At 45.5% G+C, this 19,499-nt stretch overlaps 1 protein-coding gene across 7 annotated transcripts in view; it reads left to right on the forward strand.

Annotated features, from left to right (window-relative positions):
- Positions 1-19,499, forward strand: part of CCDC57 (coiled-coil domain containing 57) — a 110,692-nt gene that overhangs the window by 57,374 nt on the left and 33,819 nt on the right. For all 7 annotated transcript variants that reach the window (XM_061175578.1, XM_061175582.1, XM_061175579.1 and 4 more), the window contains one exon: positions 15,974-16,074. In XM_061175578.1, the coding sequence (XP_061031561.1) occupies positions 15,974-16,074 (101 nt within the window). The remainder of the gene's footprint in view (positions 1-15,973; positions 16,075-19,499) is intronic.

Raw genomic sequence — 19,499 nt, forward strand, 5'->3', positions numbered from 1 at the left:
CTAGCACCCCCCCCCGGGTCACCCAGCCTAGCTGAGTGGCGCTCGCGCTGCCTCTGCCTTAAGCCCCTCGGTTTTCCTGCAGCCGGGGCACAGGCCGCTTTCTCACAGCTTACCCCTCACCTTCTGTGGCTTCTCCTTGTCTGTCCTTTTCCAGCAAGAGCTTTGAGTCACTGTGATGATCCCAGAGTCTGGGAGCTTTGGGATTCTACCCTGTTGTCGACTTGAAACGAAGCCATCCCCTCTCTCAATGACGGCTCACCTCCTTGAGGAGCAAGGCCCCAGGCTTGTGTTTCCTGTTGGAAGCAGAGCACCCCAGTGTGCCTCTAAGGAGCTCGGAGCCATGGGGTGTCTGCAAAATGCTTCCTCTTGGCTAACTAGAGTCTTGGCTTCCCTCAAGAGTCCTCCTCACCCCCAACCACTTCAGTGCCCAGAAAGCACTTCCCACTGAAGGGGAAGGAGGTCGGGCGGAACATCCATCCCCGGTCTCTTCCTAGCACTGAGCTGTGTGTACGATAATAGTAGCTTTTAATACATTGGTATTTAGCCTCCTGAAATTACCGAGCGATTGGAAGTGGGACTTGGGAGAACCTAGGAAACAGCAGAGCTAAGGGGAGAGGGTGCGAGAGACCCCAGAAAATCTAAGGAGGAGCAGACAGGTCACTTGTGTTTTCAACAGACATCTTGCTGAGTGGCTGCTGTGTGCCAGGCACCTGAGATGCAGAGGTAAACCAAACCTTACTGTAAAATTAGCCCCTGTCATATTTTGAGACTGCTGTAAACATCCGCCTTTGCACATAGGGGACTTGGGAGAGACTTACCTCAGAGGCTTTTTCCTTCTAAGAACCCACCCCCGAAAGAAGAAGGGTGAGCAGCGCTCAGTGTATTTCTAGATACCATCAGTGTGCAAACAGCAGGAGTGGGCATCTTTCGCAGGGAACTGGCTCCATCTCTCAGGACCCGCTTGATGAAGCCCTCCTTCTGTTCGGTCCTCCTGTTTCACAGGTCGAGGGGGAAAGATTGGCTTTACTTGTTCCTCAGGGGCACTTCTAGACCATCTTCTGCCAAGTTCACTAAAAACCCCATTTCTTTTAAAGGCCATGCCATCTACTCATGCTACCCTCCTCACACCCCTGTCATTTTACGACCTTCAGCACTTATGGCTCCATTTCTTAATTCTACCCCATTCCCTCCCACATCTGAACCTTCCTGCTCCTTAACCTTGGCCTCTGTGCCAAGCCCTGCCACTGCCGGGGTTCCCTCTCCCAGCCCTTGAGGCCCCAGACCTTTTTGATCACAGCCATGCCTCCCTCTCCCTCTGACCTTTTATTCCAGTGAACTTGTCTTTCCCCCTCATTGTGGCTTCCTATAATCAGCTGGCCTCATGGCCAGATATTTGAGTCATAAACCTACCTATCCATCCATCATCCACCCACCCATTCACCCATCTATCTACCCACCCATCCATCCACCCACCCACCCACCCATCCATCCATCACTCATCCATCACCCATCCATCTAGTAGAGGAGCCCCTGATCGGTGCAGACCCTCCATCGCCAGGCCCAAATCTGACTGAACTCCTCTCCCCAGGCCTGCTCCCTGTGCCTCCCAGTATCAGAGAAAGCCACAAATCCCTAGTGACCAAGTTTGCAGCCTTCTCTGAAAGTTGGAGTGAACTCAGCAGTAGAACTTTACATGCCTGGTGTTTTCATTAGTGGTATACTTTTAACTACCTTTCATTTTCTTCTCTGGTGATTTGTCTGTATGGATTTTCTGCCTCTTCTTGGATCAATTTTGGACATTTACATTTTGCTGGAAATCTATCCAGAGTTCCTAGCCTTTAAAGTACTACTGTAGAGTGGCACATAGTGGCCCATAACTCTCTACTTTCTTCTGCATCTGTGCTTGTATCTCCTTCATTTTCTAAGACTTCCGTATGTGCAGAGATGTGGCATTCAGCTCCAACTGCCCTTCGCCCATTGGCTATGCACACATTGACTCAGTGCATCTTTGCAACAATCCCAAGCATGAGGAAGGCTCCCCTTAAAAAGTTTAAAACCACGTAGACATGGAAAAGTCAAAAATCAACAGATTTGATGTCATTACATCTTTTTTTTTAATTTATTTTTTATATTTTTGGCTGTGTTGGGTCTTCATTGCTGTGCACGGGCTTTCTCTAGTTGCAGCTAGCGGGGGCTGCTCTTCGTTGCGGTGCGCGGGCTTCTCATTGCGGTGGCTTCTCTTGTTGCGGAGCACAGACTCTAGGCGTGTGGGCTTCAGTAGTTGTGGCACGCGGGCTCAGTAGTTGTGGCTCACGGGCTCTAGAGCGCAGGCTCAGTAGTTGTGGCACATAGGCTTAGTTGCTCCGCGGCATGTGGGATGTTCCTGGGCCAGGGCTCAAACCTGTGTCCCCTGCATTGGCAGGCGGATTCTTAACCACTGTGCCACCAGGGAAGTCCCTCATTACATCTTAGTATATCTCTAAGGAAAAGACATCGTAAGCAAAGATAAAAGACAACAGACTGGGGAAATGTTTGCAACATACCTGACAGGTAAAAAGAATCAGTACCCAAAATGGGCATCTGCAGATCACAGGCAAAATGCTGGATGGCACGTCCAGGAGAAAATCCACAGAACTGACAAGGGTATGGACGCCACGCGCCTCTGCAGGAGTCTGAGGAGGGCAAGTCAGCATCAAGTTCATGCCCAGACTAAAAAGTCCCACCCTCATTGTCCAAGAGAGTGTGGGGGACACCCTGCCTCTGCGGGAACCTTCACTGGTGAAGCCTTTTTGGAGGGCAGTTTGGCTGCATCTCTCAAATTTTTTAATGTTCATACCCTTTGAATAAGCTACTCTTCCCCTAGAGATCCTTTTAACAGATTTTCTCACAGATCTGAAAAAGATGTACATACAAGGATATTTTTGACAGCGTTTTTATTACAGTAAGAAAGTAATCGGGAAGGTCCAGGTGTTCCTCCTTGGGACATCGGAGTCGGAACTTGGATGCTGCTCAGCCCTCAAGAGAACGAAGGGCGCCCGCATCCCCACCAGGCGCCATCTCCGCACAGCGCTTCTCAAACAAGAGGGACAGACAGCCCGCTTTCCCCATTCAGCTCCAGTCCGCTGTGGATGATTCTTTTGTCAAGTACAATAAAAATGTGGCCCTTCCAAATTACTTCAAAGCTCCTAACGTCCTAACGCGTATCCTCACTTTGTGTCCTTTTCTCGCGGGCCTGGACACTGAAAGGACCAGCTCGGCCTACTGACCACACGCTGTGTGTGCCAGCCCAGACGCGTCAGCCTGTGAGAGGAGCCGCCCGCCGAGCAGTGTGCTTGGAGCCCCAGGTGAACACACAGAGTGTGTGTGTGCACGCATGCGCATACAGGGCGGACCGCAAGGAAGCACATCCCGCACTTTGAGGAGGACAGTGGAGTGAGGAGAGAGGGGTGAAGGGTTTGGGGTTTGCTCTGTGAACGTCTGTGTCACTGGTGGTTTGTAAGAATGTCCAGCACACTCCGTTGGTTCCCTTTTGGGAAGGCCACCCTCCCCCAACACCGTGCGATGGTAGGTTTCTACTCTCCCACATAGGGAGACAGCAAAGGCTGTGAGCAAGACTGGTCTGTCTGCATTTTTTTACAAAGATGATTTATCCGGGTCATCAGTCATGTGGCTGCGGATCATTAAGTGGTGCAGAATGACCAGCTGTGACAGAAGTATCTTATCATCACTTGACAATATTGAAAATGTGAGACGGTACAGCCAAGGCAGAGCCACACCCACTCTGGCTCCCTCTGGTTTCAGCGCCACCAGGCAGGGTCGACCCCAGGGTGGGTACACCTGCCCCTGCCCCAAGGCTTGTCCTCGCCTGTCTGCCTCTGGGAAGGGACCTCATCCCCGCAGGGAGCTAGCAGAGCAGCCCCTTCACTGGCCCTGGCTTCATCCTGCATCCTCCGCGGCCTGGGGTCAGGCTCCTGCGCCAGCCACGTCCCTCCCTCTCAGGTCCGGGCCTTCAGATCCGCATTTACAGACAGGCAGACGCGCATGGTTGGGCGTGTGGCCCAGAGGTGCCCAGGCGGCCCTTGATTCAGCCCTTCACTCCCCCACCTCTTCTCCAGACGAGTGGGTGGGTGGCAGTGCTGGGGAGTCACCTGTCCCCAGGTGCCCCGTCCCCGTTTGCACTCCTGTCAGCCCAGCTCTGAGTGCTCACCCCTCACTTCTGAGAGGCCGTCACACCATCTGCTGTGGGTGAGGCCAAGACCATGATGGATGCCAGCACAGCCTGAGCAGGCCTGCACGGTGGAGGGCCAGAAAAGGGCAGGTCATGCAGCCAAACTGAGTGGACTTCAACTTGGCCCACCTCTCTCCTACTTTGTTCTTCCTCCTGCTGCCAATTCAGCTTTTGCCAGAAATTGGAACTGCACATGATGTTTTCCTAGTCTATAGTATACAGCTAGGATTCCTTAAAGTGTTGGTTCTAAGGATCTTAACATCTAACAGTTTTGAAAGACTTTATTTTGGGGGGGTAGTTTTAGGTTCACAGCAAAACTGAGCAGAAGACACAGCTTTCCCACACACTCCCTGACCCCGCACACGCACTCCTCCCTCGTCATCCACATCCACTCTAGATGGTACATTTGTCGTAATCAGTGAAACTGCTTTGACACAGCGTCAGCCAGAGTCCGTAGTTTACATCAGGGTTCACCTTGGTGGTGTATGTTCTGTGGGTTTGGACCCTCTGTGCTCCACCTGGTCATCCTCCCTCCCTCCTAACTTCTGACAACCACTCATCTTTTCACTGTCTCCATGGTTTAGCCTTTTCCAGAATGTCATAGAGTTGGAATCATACAGTATGTAGCCTTTGATAGCCAGCATTTCTTTTTTTTTAAATTAATTTATTTATTATTAATTTTTTTTTTTTTTTTGGCTGCGTTGGGTCTTTGTTGCTGTGCGGGCTTTCTCTAGTTTCGGTGAGCGGGGGCTACTCTTCGTTGTGGTGCGCGGGCTTCTCATTGCGGTGGCTCCTCTTGTTGTGGAGCACGGGCTCTAGGCGCGCAGGCTTCAGTAGTTGTGGCACGCGGGCTCAGTAGTTGTGGCTGGTGGGCTCTAGAGCGCAGGCCCAGTAGTTGTGGCGCACGGGTTTAGTTGCTCCGTGGCATGTGGGATCTTCCCGGACCAGGGCTCGAACCCGTGTCCCCTGTATTGGCAGGCAGATTCTTAACCACTGCGCCACCAGGGAAGTCCCATAGCCAGCACTTCTTAAAAGATCTTCTTTTATTCTGATTATGAAAAGGCTGTTTGCTCACTATAAAAATATAAATGAATGCTGAGAAATTGTTAACATACTGGAAAGCACAAATTTCTGACTAGAACTCATCTGCATTTTGGCGCCTGTCTGTTGGGGTGTGTGTTCGCACTGTCACATGCACCCTCACGTTGGAACTCCACGTGGCCCCCGCCTCGCTCTGCACTCATTCCCTCGCTGGCCCTGCTGGGAGGAGACTCCACGCCAGAATCACATGTCTGTCCTGTGGCTCGGCAGTCATGCTGTAGCCAGCCTCGCAGGAGGGCATGGTCGTGCCCCCAGTCCGCCCCTACCCCCCACCAAAGCGCGTCTCAGGCATTTTTACAACAGTAAAGTGCCTATTTGACCACAGCTTCACAGAAACTAACAATTCATTAGAAAATGGTTTTTGCCAATTTAGTTAGGTAAAAATAGTTCATGGTTTTAATTTGTATTTACATTTCTGTGTGTGTGTGTGTTTTGGCCATTTGTATCTCATTATCATGTAGTTTTCCTGCTGAATTTCTTTTGTCCCTTCCCCCAACTTTCTTCCTGCTGAATTTTTGATTCATCTAGAAATGATTTAGTAAAAAAAAAGAACAAATTAGGGATCTACCTTTATTTTTTCTTAAGTGGTTAGCTGGCTGACCCAATGCTGTTTATTGGGCACACTTACATAAATAGTAAAATACCTCTTTACATTTAGTTAATTAATTATGATAATGCATAAGGATCTCCAATCCTACTGTAAATGATATTAATTTAGAAGCAGTGATTTTCAGTCACATTTTATGAACTCTTGGCATGTTTGCCCCTCGCTGTCAGCAACCTGCCACACTCTGCTTCTCTAGGACCCTCGGGAGCCCTGGGTAGTGCATGATTTCATGCATCTCTTCTGAGGGCCTGGGAGGGAAAGGAACTAACATTCAGGGATCTAGTCTTTCCTTCAAGAAGAGCCTGTGGGCAATAAACTCTTTGTCTTCATAAAATGATTTTATTTTGACCACTTTCTAGAGCGATGGCGTAGCTGGAAAGAGACCTCTGATTAGCATTTTCTTACAACTTTTTTAAAGACAATAGCAACTTCCCTGGTGGCGCAGTGGTTAAGAATCCACCTGCCAATGCAGGGGACATGGGTTCGAGCCCTGGTCCGGGAAGATCCCACGTGCCGCAGAGCAACTAAGCCCGTGCACCACAACTACTGAGCCTGCACTCTAGAGCCCGCAAGCCACAACTACTTAAGCCCGCGTGCCTAGAGCCTTTGCTCGGCAACAAGAGAAGCCACCACAATGAGAAGCCCGCGCGACGCAACGAAGAGTAGCCCCACTCGCTGCAACTAGAGAAAGCCTGCACGTAGCAACGAAGACCCAACGCAGCCAAAAATTAATAAATAAAATAAATAAATAAATAAGAAAAAAGAATCCGCCTGCCAATGCAGGGGACACGGGTTCGAGCCCTGGGCCGGGAAGATCCCACATGCCGCGGAGCAACTAAGCCCGTGCACCACAACTACTGAGCCCGCGCGCCTAGAGCCCGTGCCCCACAACAAGAGAAGACACTGCAGTAAGAAGCCCGCGCACTGCAACCAAGAGTAGACCCGCTTGCCACAACTAGAGAAAGCCCGCGCGCAGCAACGAAGACCCAACGTAGCCAAAAATAAATAAACTAAAAAAAAAAAAAAAGACAATACCCTGCTATCTTCTGAGAAGCCAGCATTAGTACAAGCCCCTTCCTCGTGGGTGGCCTCCCTTTCCTCTCTGGCTGCTCTCAGATTTTTTTCCTCTAATCCATTTGTGCTCCTGTTTTACCATCCTGTGTCTATGTGAGAGTTGCTTTGCTTTAATTTTACCTGCTCTGGAATCAGGATGTTTTTTAAATCTTAAGACTTGTGGTTGGTTGGGTTTGGTTTTTTTTTTTCCATTCTTTAAAATTCTCAGCCATTGTTTCTTTTTTTTTAAATAAATCTATTTATTTATTTTTGGCTGTGTTGGGTCTTCGTTGCTGCGTGCGGGCTTTCTCTAGTTGTGGCGAGCGGGGGCTACTCTTCGTTGCGGTGCGTGGGCTTCTCATTGCAGTGGCTTCTCTTTGTTGCAGAGCACGGGCTCTAGGCGCACGGGCTTCAGTAGTTGTGGCACGGGGGCTCAGTAGTTGTGGCTGGTGGGCTCTAGAGCGCAGGCTCAGTAGTTGTGGCACACGGGCTTAGTTGCTCCGCGGCATGTGGGATCTTCCCAGACCAGGGCTCGAACCTGTGTCCCCTGCATTGGCAGGTGGATTCTTAACCACTGCACCATCAGGGAAGTCCCCATTGTTTCTTTTCTTTTTTTTTTTTTTTAACATCTTTATTGGAGTATAATTGCTTTACTATCTTGTGTTAGTTTCTGCATAACAAAGTGAATCAGCTATACATTTACATACATCCCCGTATCTCCTCCCTCTTGTGTCTCCCTCCCACCCTCCCTATCCCACCCCTCTAGGTGGTCACAAAGCACTGAGCTGATCTCCCTGTGCTATGCGGCTGCTTCCCACTAGCTATCTGTTTTACATTTGGTAGTGTATATATGTCAGTGCCACTCTCTCACTTCGTCCCAGCTTACCCTTCCCCCTCCCCATGTCCTCAAGTCCATTCTCTACGTCTGCATCTTTATTCTTGTCCTGCCCCTAGGTTCTCCAGAACCATTTTTTTTTTTTAGATTCCATATATGTGTGTTAGCATACGGTATTTTTTTTTTCTCTTTCTGATTTACTTCACTCTGTATGACAGTCTCTGGGTCCATCCACCTCACTACAAATAACTCAATTTTGTTTCTTTTTATGGCTGAGTAATATTCCACTGTATATATGTGCCACATCTTCTTTATCCATTCACCCATTGTTTCTTTAAATACCACTTCTTCCTATTTCTTTTTAATCTCTTCTGGAGCATGTTAGATGTGTTTATTTACGTGCGTGTGTGTGTGTGTGTTTTAAAATTTCTCTGCTACCTTCCAGGGGGTTTCCTCAAAGGTGACTGCTTGGAGCCAATGAGTAGATTCCTGTGTCTTTACCAGAAGTTTCCATTTCATCTTTATTCATTCCTTTCCTTAGGTTTATTTTATTGTACTTTCCCTAATTTCTTAAACATTTATTTCATTCTTTCTTGTTTAGTAATTGCATTTTTTTATATATATACATTTATTTATTTATTTATTTATTTTTAGCTGCATTGGGTCTTCATTGCTGTGTGCGGTCTTTCTCTAGTTGCAACGAGCGGGGGCTACTCTTCGTTGTGGTGTGCGGGCTTCTCATTGAGGTGGCTTCTCTTGTTGAGGAGCACAGGCTCTAGGCGCGCAGGCTTCAGTAGTTGTGGCACGCGGGCTCAGTAGTTGTGGCTCGTGGGCTCTAGAGCGCAGGCTCAGTAGTTGTGGCTCACGGGCTTAGTTGCTCTGCGGCATGTGGGATCTTCTCGGACCAGGGCTCGAACCCGTGTCCCCTGCATTGGCAGGCGGATTCTTAACCACTGTGCCATCAGGGAAGGCCAGTAATTGCATTTTTTAAGGTGTGAACTTCCCATCTGAGTATCACTTTGGCCATGTCCCACGGATTTTGAGGGATAATATTATCAGGGTGATTAGTTGCCAGATGTTATGCCCCTATGGGCTCAGGTTTTCTATTTCACTCAAGTTAGATTAGGAGTGTTCACCTAAAACAAAAAAATGGCCAGTTATTTTTCCAGCAAAATGGGTTTATTTGGGAACAGCAAAGAATTGCCATTTAGGACATGCAGCTATGGTGAACCACATGTAAGTCCAGTAAAACAAGAGAGGAAACTTGGGTTTTCTCACAGGTGAAATAGGAGTACCACAGGAACTACTGCAGGGGATAATGAGGCCATGAGCCTCAAAGTCTTCTATTATGGACTTTATACCTTGAAGGGCTTTTTTACTTGGGGAGAGGTTTTGAGGGATCTGTTTGAATCTTGATGGGAGGTACACTGTGGATTTTGCCAATACCAATTGGAGAGTTTGCCCATAAGGAGGGTGGTAGCTGATTCAATAGGGACAAATGATCAGTGTTTCCAGAATCAGTTCCAGAACCGTTGGAGACAGAGCAAATAAAAGATGTCAAAGGGTCATTTAATTCACCTGGTTGGCTATTTTGATGGCGACTGTCAAATTTTAGAACTATTTCTCCCTTTTGGAAGAAAGAAGTTCGGGCATGATACTTTTCCAAGAAGTCTCAGCCTATTAAATGAATAAGGACGGAGGAGCTAAGGAGAAGAGGGTGTGTATCTCTTAAAGGGTCTAAGCAAAAGGGAATAGGTTCAGAACAGGACCCTGTTGAGGTTCATTAGAGATCCCCCACTATTTGGACCATTTTAGTATTTTGAGGCAGGGGCTCCTTTCTAGCAGTGAGGCTGAGCGCTGAGAGTGTGGTCTGGTGTCTGTAAGGAAAAAGAGAGATTCGTTCCCAATCTGGAGAGTGGTTTCTCCAAGCTGATTCAAGGAGAGGATTGGGAGAGCCTCTGTCATTCCTTGGAGCCCCTCATTGGGAGTTAAGAGGATATTGGAAAGGCTGGTTAGAGGGCTGAAGATGCCCGAAATGCTTAAACTTGTAACGGTCTTTCCAGTGTCCTGGCTCTTTACAGTAATAGCAGAAACTAGAAGGTTTTGGGTTTCGTTAAGGGGCCTTCATTTTCGGGAGTTGAAGATTAAGAATTTAGTGGTCTTTCTTTTAGGTGACTCATCTAGGATTTGAGTGAGCTAATTTGCCAAGTTAACTAAATCTAGAGTGGACATAATTTCCCATTCCACCCTTGTCCTTTTAAAAGAGAAAAAGAGAAAGATCCTGGTTCAGCCCATTCATAAGTATGGAGATAAGGGGTATCTGAGTGGTTTCAACATCTGAAGGAAGACCAGAATTTTCTTTAAAAACAATGTGAAGTCAATTATAATAGTCATGAACAGGTTCATCAGATTTTTGTGTGAAAACCTGAATTTTGTTCCCATCAACAGGCTTAGGAAAGACGACTGTAATTGGTGGTGGAGGTTTTCAGCGCGTTCTGACCTCTTGCCAGAAGCTAGGGGTTTGTTTTTCTAAATCCCCTCCAGGGTGTTTCCGTCGGGCTAATTTCATCCAGTGTTTGGCTTGCCCCTCAAAAAGCATGTAAACTAACTGATATAAATCTGAGAAACCAGACTGGTAGGTTTGAATAACTATGCTAAATTCTCCAGCAAACCTACGGGAGCCCTCAGTTACTTTAGGAAAGTCTTTAACTGCGTCTGGCAATTCACCCTTCCTCAAGGGAACATAAGTAATCTGGGGTCTCTTTGGACCCTCAGAATATTTCACTTTAAAGGGCAGGTTCTGATAGGTTCAGAGGGTGGCAGAGCCTGAGACAAAGAAGCAGGGGTAGGAGGATGAACAAGATGACACCAGGGACAAAGAAGTTGGGGGAGTTGAGCATGAGACCTCAGAGCCATTTTGTCTTTCTTTGTTTGTTTGCCTCAGTTAATGTAATTATTGTATTTGCAGGGAAGCAATTTTAAATTCTTGATAATGTTTGGAAGCCTCAAAATAGCAACCAAAAGAGGCACCCAGTTTAATTTTGATGATTTCAGAGCTATGGCTAATATAGTTTTAAGAAAGGTAAGTTTGGGGAGCCTGAAATTTCCCCGTAGAAATGTGCAGGAGGAGGGGCTGTGGTTTTTAAACATAAAATCAGACAGGGTCCTTGAATGTGGGGTGCCCTCAAGACATTTAGATAACTGGGATCCCATTTTCGAGAGGTTTTTTTTTTTCTCTAAAGCAAAGGGGTAATTCTTAAACAGCCTGCAGGCCAAATAGCAGCACAATTCCAGTAGGGACAGCCTGATCCCAACGGAATCAGGCCAGAGGCTGAATGGCACAGTTCCAAATAGGAACAGCCCAGTTCCAAAAGGAATTGGACCAAATGCCAGCACAGTTCCAGTAGGGACAGCCTGATTTCAAGTCAGGCTGAAGTGCCAAATGAGTACTCACAGACAAAAGAAGGCCTTAACAAAAAAGGATGAAGCCTTTGAACAGATCCCAGATAAAGCCTAGAGAGCTTCCAAATGGAAAAAGAGTGGAGCTCAGATCCAGGAGAAAAACTTACCCTCAAACTCCAGGGGTGACTAGAAAAACAGTGAGTTCAGTGGGCTCTGTTGGTACCACACCTGTTCGCGCACCAGCCTTGGGGTTGTCAGGGGTCTGCTCTGGATCTCAGTGGGACCTCCATGTAATGTTAACCTAAAACAGTTATTTTTGCCAGCAAAACGAGTTTATTAAGGAGCAGCAAAGAATTGCAGTTCAGAGCATACAGCTATGGTGAACCACATGCAAGTCGGGTAAAGCAAAAGAGAGGAAACTCTTTTATAGAGGAGAAGGGGACATTGTGGGGAGCCGTTATAAAGAGTCCATTGGAGGAAACTGGGGGTTCAAAGTGTAGTGGTTTTTCATTGGCTAAGCTGTAATGATCTCTCATTGGTTGGGCTGCTGCCAGGCAAGGAGAATATCTTCCTCCCACAGGCAGCAGTAAAGCAGTGTCACTTCCGTCTGGAGATGCAAGGTAGTCTCTTCTGTTAGGATCTGTGTTGATGTGAGTGGGACATGCATAAGGGCTCCCCTTCTGGTCTCCCACTCCATCTTAGTGAGATTCCCTTGGTTAATTTTCACAAGAGAGAGTTTCAAAATTCCTTTAGTGGGCTTCCCTGGTGGCGCAGTGGTTATAAGAATCCACCTGCCAATGCAGGGGATGTGGGTTCGAGCCCTGGTCCAGGAAGATCCCACATGCCGCGGAGCAACTAAGCCCGCAAGCCACAACTACTGAAGCCTGTGCGCCTAGAGCCCGTGCTCCGCAACAAGAGAAGCCACCACAATGAGAAGCCCGCGCACCGCAACGAAGAGTAGCCCCCACTCGCCGCAACTAGAGAAAGCCCGCGTGCAGCAACGAAGACCCAACTCAGCCAAAAATAAATAAATAAATTTATTTTAAAAAGAATTCCTTCAGTTATTTTTAAGCATGAGTTGAAGTCTACTTTTGATTCTGTTCTATTAAGCAGCCTTGTTAAATATATTTTTTTCTTATTGGAAAAAAATTACAGTTTTATTAAAGATGCTAAAGAAGACCTAGATAAACAGAGATATAGTATGTCCACTAATACAGAGAGTTTACTTTTTTGAGGACGTCAATTCTCAAACTGATCAAAATTCCAGCATATTTTTTTCAAGGAGCTGGACAAACTGGATTTTATGTTCACATGGATGAACAAATGAGCAAAATACCGAAGACTATCCTGCTGGTCTTGGGGGGTCTCCGAGGAGGTGGGAGGCAGCTGCAGCTCACTGTGGGGACAAGGACACTGGTGGCGGAGATACCAGGGAACACCCACTGGCATGAGCTCTCCTGGAGGCCACCACCCTGGCACCAAGACCCAGCCCCACCCAACAGCCTGTAGACTCCAGTGCTGGGACGCCTCAGCTTAAATATAATTATTAACATTCTATCTAAACTTCTTTATACTCGTCAACTTGAAATGCCAAGAACCATGATCTTTGTGTTAAAATCTTGCACTGCTCTTGTATTTCTGTCCATTTCTCCTCCTCACCATTGTGTTGTATCAATTTTCATGCCGTGTTACTTAGAGCAGAAGTGTTCATGACAGTTAATAGCTTATCATGGTTCATATTATTCAGTGTCCTTTCTGATGTTTAATAACATTTAATAATATTTCTTTAACCAGGTTTTAAAAAGTAATTTTCAGAAAGAAGTAAAATATGGCTCTCGAACAGATATGAAAATGATCCCGTGTTTAGAATTTTCTTCTATTTATTAAACAGTGAGGAAACCAGTCACATGTTATAAGCAATTACAAGGAAAAATCAAAAGAGCACAAATTTATATGGAGTAAAGGAATTGAATTGCAAATGGAGGCAGAACTGGTTTCTCTAAAGGGAAGAGGGGGAGCGCATGAAAACTCCAAGGGACAAGGTGTAGTTTGCGTGTCTGTCAACTTCCAGAGTTGTAAAGTAGTTCAGGCACAATGAGAGGCAAGAACCTGATAGCTCCTCAGGGTGTACAGTAGGCAATGCAGTTTCCATTGAAACACAGTTTTTTCCCTACAGTTTCTTTTTGTTTAATTAATTTATTTATTTTTGGCTGCACTGGGTCTTCATTGCTGCGCATGGGCTTTCTCTAGTTGCAGTGAGCGGGGGCTACTCTTCGTTGCAGTGCACAGGCTTCTCACTGCGGTGGCTTCTCTTGATACAGAGCACGGGCTCTAGGTGCACAGGCTTCAGTAGTTGTGGCACGCAGGCTCAGTAGTTGTGGCTTGTGGGCTCTGGAGCGCAGGCTCAGGAGTTGTGGCGCTCAGGCATAGTTGCTCCACGGCATGTGGGATCTTCCCGGCCCAGGGCTCGAACCCGTGTCCCCTGTTTTGGCAGGCGGATTCTTAACCACGTGCCACCAGAGAAGTCCCTCCCTACAGTTTCTCAGCTTTTGATCAAAAAATAATCTCGGGGAATTCCCTGGCGGTCCAATGGTTAGGCCTCTGCACTTTCATTGCTGAGGGCTTGGGTTCAATTCCTGATCGGGGAACTAAGATCCCACAAGTCGCACAGTGTGGCCAAAAGAAAAAAGGAAAAGAGAAAAATAATCTCAAAGACTATTCTTGATCACAAAACAAGGCTGGTCTCATTTGGCCTGATCGTTTCCATAGGCGCAGCAAGAGTGTTAATTCACAGTGTTAGCCTTCTTGAGTTTGCTTTGCTGGAACTTTCCATCACGATTTCAGATTGGACTTTTGAAAGCTTCTTGTTTGTTGTCCTGAGTCCAGGAAGCCAAGAACTCACCATGTTTCACCTGCTTGGTGATTTTGAGAAAATTTCTTTTTTCTTGAGGTTTCCAAAATATTATGAGGTTCCTGGACCTGCCAGGAGATAACCTTCCTTAATCCTCTGTGAGCCTGGCACCTGGCAGTTTTCCTGGGAGGGCTTTGTGAGCATCGCTCCATGAAGTCAACCACAGATCCTTACAGGCAATGGGTCCTGATGATTAAATGAGTATCATTCTCAACTCTGGCCACCCAGGCAGGGCCTTGGCTGCATAATCCACATTTCCAGTCAAAACCTGGTAAAAACAAGGACAGATTCTCTTTGAACCTATGCAAATTACAATATTGCCAGGCAAGTAAGAATACTCAACAGGAGTTTCTGAGTTCTGGAGGACTCAGGCAGGGAGAACAAGATACCACTTAGAAATGTTTCATTTCAGTTTACAAAACCAGAGACCACTAAATGTGTATGGACTACAGACAGCTTAAGGGGAAAAAGAAAGAGTTCTTTGCATATCTAGAAAGGAGAACATTAAAATCACATCTATAGTGTTCCCAACAACAGCTGCATCGTCCCTCATTGGTTCCTTCAATCCTAGGTGGTTAATCCTTGTTCCTCTCAGTCTTGGTTCCGAGGTCTCAACGGTCCATCTGCTTCTTGACTAGAGTTCTGGAAATCCTGAGTCAGTCCACTGGGATGGCCTCACGGTGGTCTAAGCAATGCCTGTAGCACAGTCTTTTCCCACTGTGCTGACCTGACTGTAAAACTTTCTCTCCTTTTTCTTCTCTTTCTTTCTTTTATTTTTTTTTCCATTAAAGTAAACAAACTCTTTGTAGATGTTCGCTGAAGAAAAAATGCACAACCTAAAAGTTGAGAATTATGTTTTATTCAAGAACATTACTGAGGACTGTAGTCCGGGAAGGTAGCCTGTCAGATGGCTCTGAGAGACTGTTCCAAAGAGGTCAGGGAGGAGACAGAATATGTAGGAGTTTTTGCTGAAACAATATATATGTAGCCAGACATCAAAAGATCACTGCTAATCACAAAAAGCAGGCATCTCGAGGATTTTAGTGCCTTTCTACGTATGGGAAGATGCAAGACCTTGGGCCCATTGAAATCATTCCTTTGATATGCATCTTAACTATGTAGGGACAGTATCCAGTTTTTCTCCATCCCAAATCCCCTCAGGGTGCACAGTTGGGGTGGCTGCAGTGGCTGACACCTTGGTGGCAGGCAACATTCTTTGTTTATTGAAATGGCAGACAACATTTTTTTTGTCCACGGCGATGACAAAGACTTAACATGGCCATGGTTAACTTACTAATAATTTTCAAAAGTGAAAGATCTGATGAGAGTTCATAGCAAGAACAGTGCAACTGAGAAGTTACAGTTGGTTGTTTCTGTGTTATGCAAAACAAAGTTAGTCCCCTCCCCCTGCAAAAAAAATTTTAGATAAAGTTAATCTAAGATGTTTATACCTATTTTCAAAGAAGACTGCTGAAGCATTGATTACAAGAATAATCCTCAAGTGTATATACTTAAACTTTTGCTTCTTATTTTTCTCTGCTGCGGAGAGGGTATGTCTTTGGGTCTCTTAATGGATGGCTCATGACTGCCACTTTGAGAAGCTGCATAAGGGGTATGTGCTGCTGTGGAAGGCTTCTGTGTGTTCTGAAGTCTGCTGAAATGCTGGTGTGTGTTGTACAAGTCACAGGTGTCCACCCCCCAAGTTCTCTTGAAAGAGAAGTGACTTTGGTTTTGAAGAGGTACATACTTTTCTTCTTGAGTATTTGTATTCAGCACGAGAGAAACCCAAGTGATGTGCACACAGAGGACAAACCATTTCCCTCATCTCATTTATAGGGAAGCCGCCTCATCACCCACTTCCTACCCCTGAGGTCCAGGGCTCAGGTGAGGCACCCGATGCACGCTTGGGACCGTTGCAACCCCGTCTCACAACTCAGGTAACACTCCTTTACGTAAGAAACTTATTTTTAATAACTTTTTACTGATTGCTTAAATACTTCATTTCATAACAGAAACTTCAAAATACAGTAAACACAATTTTAAAAGTTTCCAACTTTTAGCATTTCAACATAGTTACCAGTAACATATCAGTGTGTTTCCTGCTATTTTTCAAAATTACAAAGTATAATCTATATATGTTTTATTATATAGCTTTACCTACCTAGGTATTATTTTCTAAACCTTTACCAACATAATAGTTTAAAAAATGCGTCTTTTAAAAATGTCTTATATTCCAAGCAATGTTAAAATTTTTAATCTATTTATCAGCCATTTATATTTCTTCTTTTGTGGGTTATTTATGCATGTTTTTAGCTAATTTTTCTACTTTTGTGTTTGTATTTTTCTTGTTAGTTTATAGGGGTTCTTTATGTGTTAAGGAAATTGCTCCTTCTCTGTTACACATGTTTCTCAAACTTGCCGTTTGCCTTTTAATTTTTCTTTTTTTAAAAAATCCACAGATAACTTTTTTTTCATCTAATGAACCCAGTCAGTCTACTTTAAAGGTTTATTTCACTGTTTTCTGGCTTAGAGGTTTTTTCTGTATTTTGAGTTTAGGTAAATATTCATCTGTTTCTCTCGTTGTTCTATTTTACTAATTGTCATAGTACCCTGTAAGTAATTATCCTCCTTTTTCTCACTGATTTTGAATTGACATTTTTATCATGTACTAAAAATCTATACTCTTGCTTATGTTTGTGTTTAATTTTTTATTTTGAAATAACTTCAAATTTACACAAAGTTGCAAGAATAGCACGTATACCCTTCACTTAGATTAACCAGTTGTTAACTTTTTGCTACATTTGCTTTATCATTCTTTCTCTTCCCTCCCTCTGCTTCCTCCACATTTTAGAGAAATGGGTAGATCTATCTAAGTTGCAGACATCAAGCCCCTGTATGTCAGAATACAAGGACACTTCCTGACATATAGCTGCAGTAAAATATAAATTATCAAAATTAGGAAACATAACATTAATGCAGTCCTAGAATTTAATACATATTCTGTGTTCAGATTTTGCCAGTCACCTCTTTTCAGCCATCCTCCTCCACCAAGCAGGCCGTCCAGGACCTGTGTGGCATCCAGCCCACACGTGTATGTGCACATGTCTCCTTCAGCCTGGATGACTTCTCAGCCCTTCTTTGTCTTTCACAACATTGGCATTTTTGAGAAGTTAGGCCCTTGCTTTGTAGGCGATGGGCCTGATGCTGCAGCATTGTTAGGTTCGGGTTCTGCATTTACTTTCTGTACAGTTCCAGTGAATTGTCTGCTCCTGAGCGGGTGCTGTCCTGCTCTGAATACCGTAGCTTCATAATATTTTAATAAGTTACAAATACATATAACAGCTTGCCCTTGTTTCTGTTCCTTTACAAAATTTTCTTGGTTGTTCTTTCCCATTTATTCTCTGTTGGGTGGATATTGTTATTTATGTATTTATTTTTATTTTAAGTATTTTTAGACTTCTAAGATAAAAAGACTCATATAATGAAACCTGTGTGTACACCATCCAACTTAATAAGCAAAATGTTGTAAGTTAAAACCCCTTTGAGTGTTCTGCCCCCAATATCCATGGTCCTTTCAGACTTTCCCAAGTCTGGTGTTTCTCTCTCTCAGCAGATATTTGAAGGATCTGTGTAAGTCACATCCAGCTGTGTGTACATCGTTCTGTACACATGCCCTCATTCAGCACTGTGTTTCTGATGTACACAGTTGACCCTTGAACATCGTGGGGGTTAGGGGCACGGACCCCCCACCAGTGGTCGAAAATCCACGTTTAACTTTACAGTTGTCCCTCTGTATCCGTGGTTCTGCATCCGTGGATTCAACCAACTATGGATCATGTAGTCCTGTACTGCATATTTATTGAAAAAACTCTGCATATAAGGGGACCCACCCCATTCAAACACGTGTTGTTCAAGGGTCAACTGTGTATATGTTGGTACATGTAGCCCTAGTTCAGGAATTGGCAAACCTTTTCTGTAAAGGACCAAATAGTGAATATTCTGGCCTGTAAGGGCCAGAGTCTCTGTTGCAACTTCTCAACTCTGCATTTGTCCTGAATGCCAGCACAGTAGATATGTAAACAGGTGGGCATGGATGTGCTCCAGTAAAAGTTTATGGACCTTGTAACTTTAATTTCATAATTTTCATGTCATGAAATATTTTTCTTCTTTTTTGATTTTTTCAACTATTTAAAAATGTAAAAACTATTTTTAGCTCATAGGCTGTACCAAAAAATGTGGTGGGCAGGATTTGGTCTACAAGTTGTGCTTTGCCGACCCCAGGTCTAGACACAAGTTGGTGTATTTTCTTTCTATTTTGTGAATACACAAACATTTACTTATCCATTCTTCTATTGATGGGCTTTTAGGTCAGTTACCATTTCTTTGGTGTGAACATTGTTACAGATGTCCTCATGTGCAGAAGTTTCTCGGGCATGGACCTAGGATCAGAATTGCTGTGTTCTAGGCTGTGTACATTTTATCTTCCTTAGATATTGTTGAATGACACTGTCAAGTTGTTATACTGGCCTATGCCTTCAGACAGTGCACAAAGATCCTTTACAGTGTGTCACATATAGGTATTTCAGAGGTCAACAAAATATAGTCATCTGTTTTTGTTGCTATCAAAAATTTTTTAATAAATAGTCAGGTAAGAGATGGACGGTCTGTTATGCCATGAGGTGACACGAGTTCTAAGTTTACTCTCAGTGACAAGCTCCATCCTGGGTGAGAGGCACAGGTGGGTGAGGGTGGGAGCAGGGGCTGGTGAGGAGGAGTGAGGCTGGGTGGGGACTGGATCAGGATGGGCAGGGGGGTTGGGAGGGCACTGAGGAAAAGCATCAGATCTGGAGACATTGGGAGCCAGGATTCCCTAAAGGGTTTGAGGCCTGGGCAGCTGGATGGGCGTGGAGACTCGATGGATGGGCTTAGATTTGAGATGCCTGTTCCCCATTGCTATGCCAACATCCGGTCTGAGCTTGCACATCTGGATGTGGAGTTTGAGGGAGAAGCCGGATGGGAGCCTTCAGCAAAGGGCAGGAGTCTGAGCCACGGGGCAGCACGAGGTCAGCCAGGAATGGGCCTTGGGGAGAGGGAGGCCTGAGGAGGTCTGTGTGCCAGACCAGGAAACACTGGCCTGAGAAACCGAGAAGGGCTGACCCTGCGAGGGGCCCAGGAACCACAGTGCTTTCAACCAACAGACCCCTCCCCTGAGAGGAGCCTGTGGAGGACGTATTTGGGGAGAAGGAAAGAACCCAGAAAGAAGAAATGAGGGATCAGTTGAGCCCCAGGCGCCATGGCTTGGGCCTCAAATGCGTGGGCCTGCTGGAACCTGGTAGGCTTTGTTCCAGACCCCTCTCACATG

Source organism: Eubalaena glacialis, chromosome 19 (assembly GCF_028564815.1).
Source record: "Eubalaena glacialis isolate mEubGla1 chromosome 19, mEubGla1.1.hap2.+ XY, whole genome shotgun sequence".
NCBI lineage: Eukaryota > Metazoa > Chordata > Mammalia > Artiodactyla > Balaenidae > Eubalaena > Eubalaena glacialis.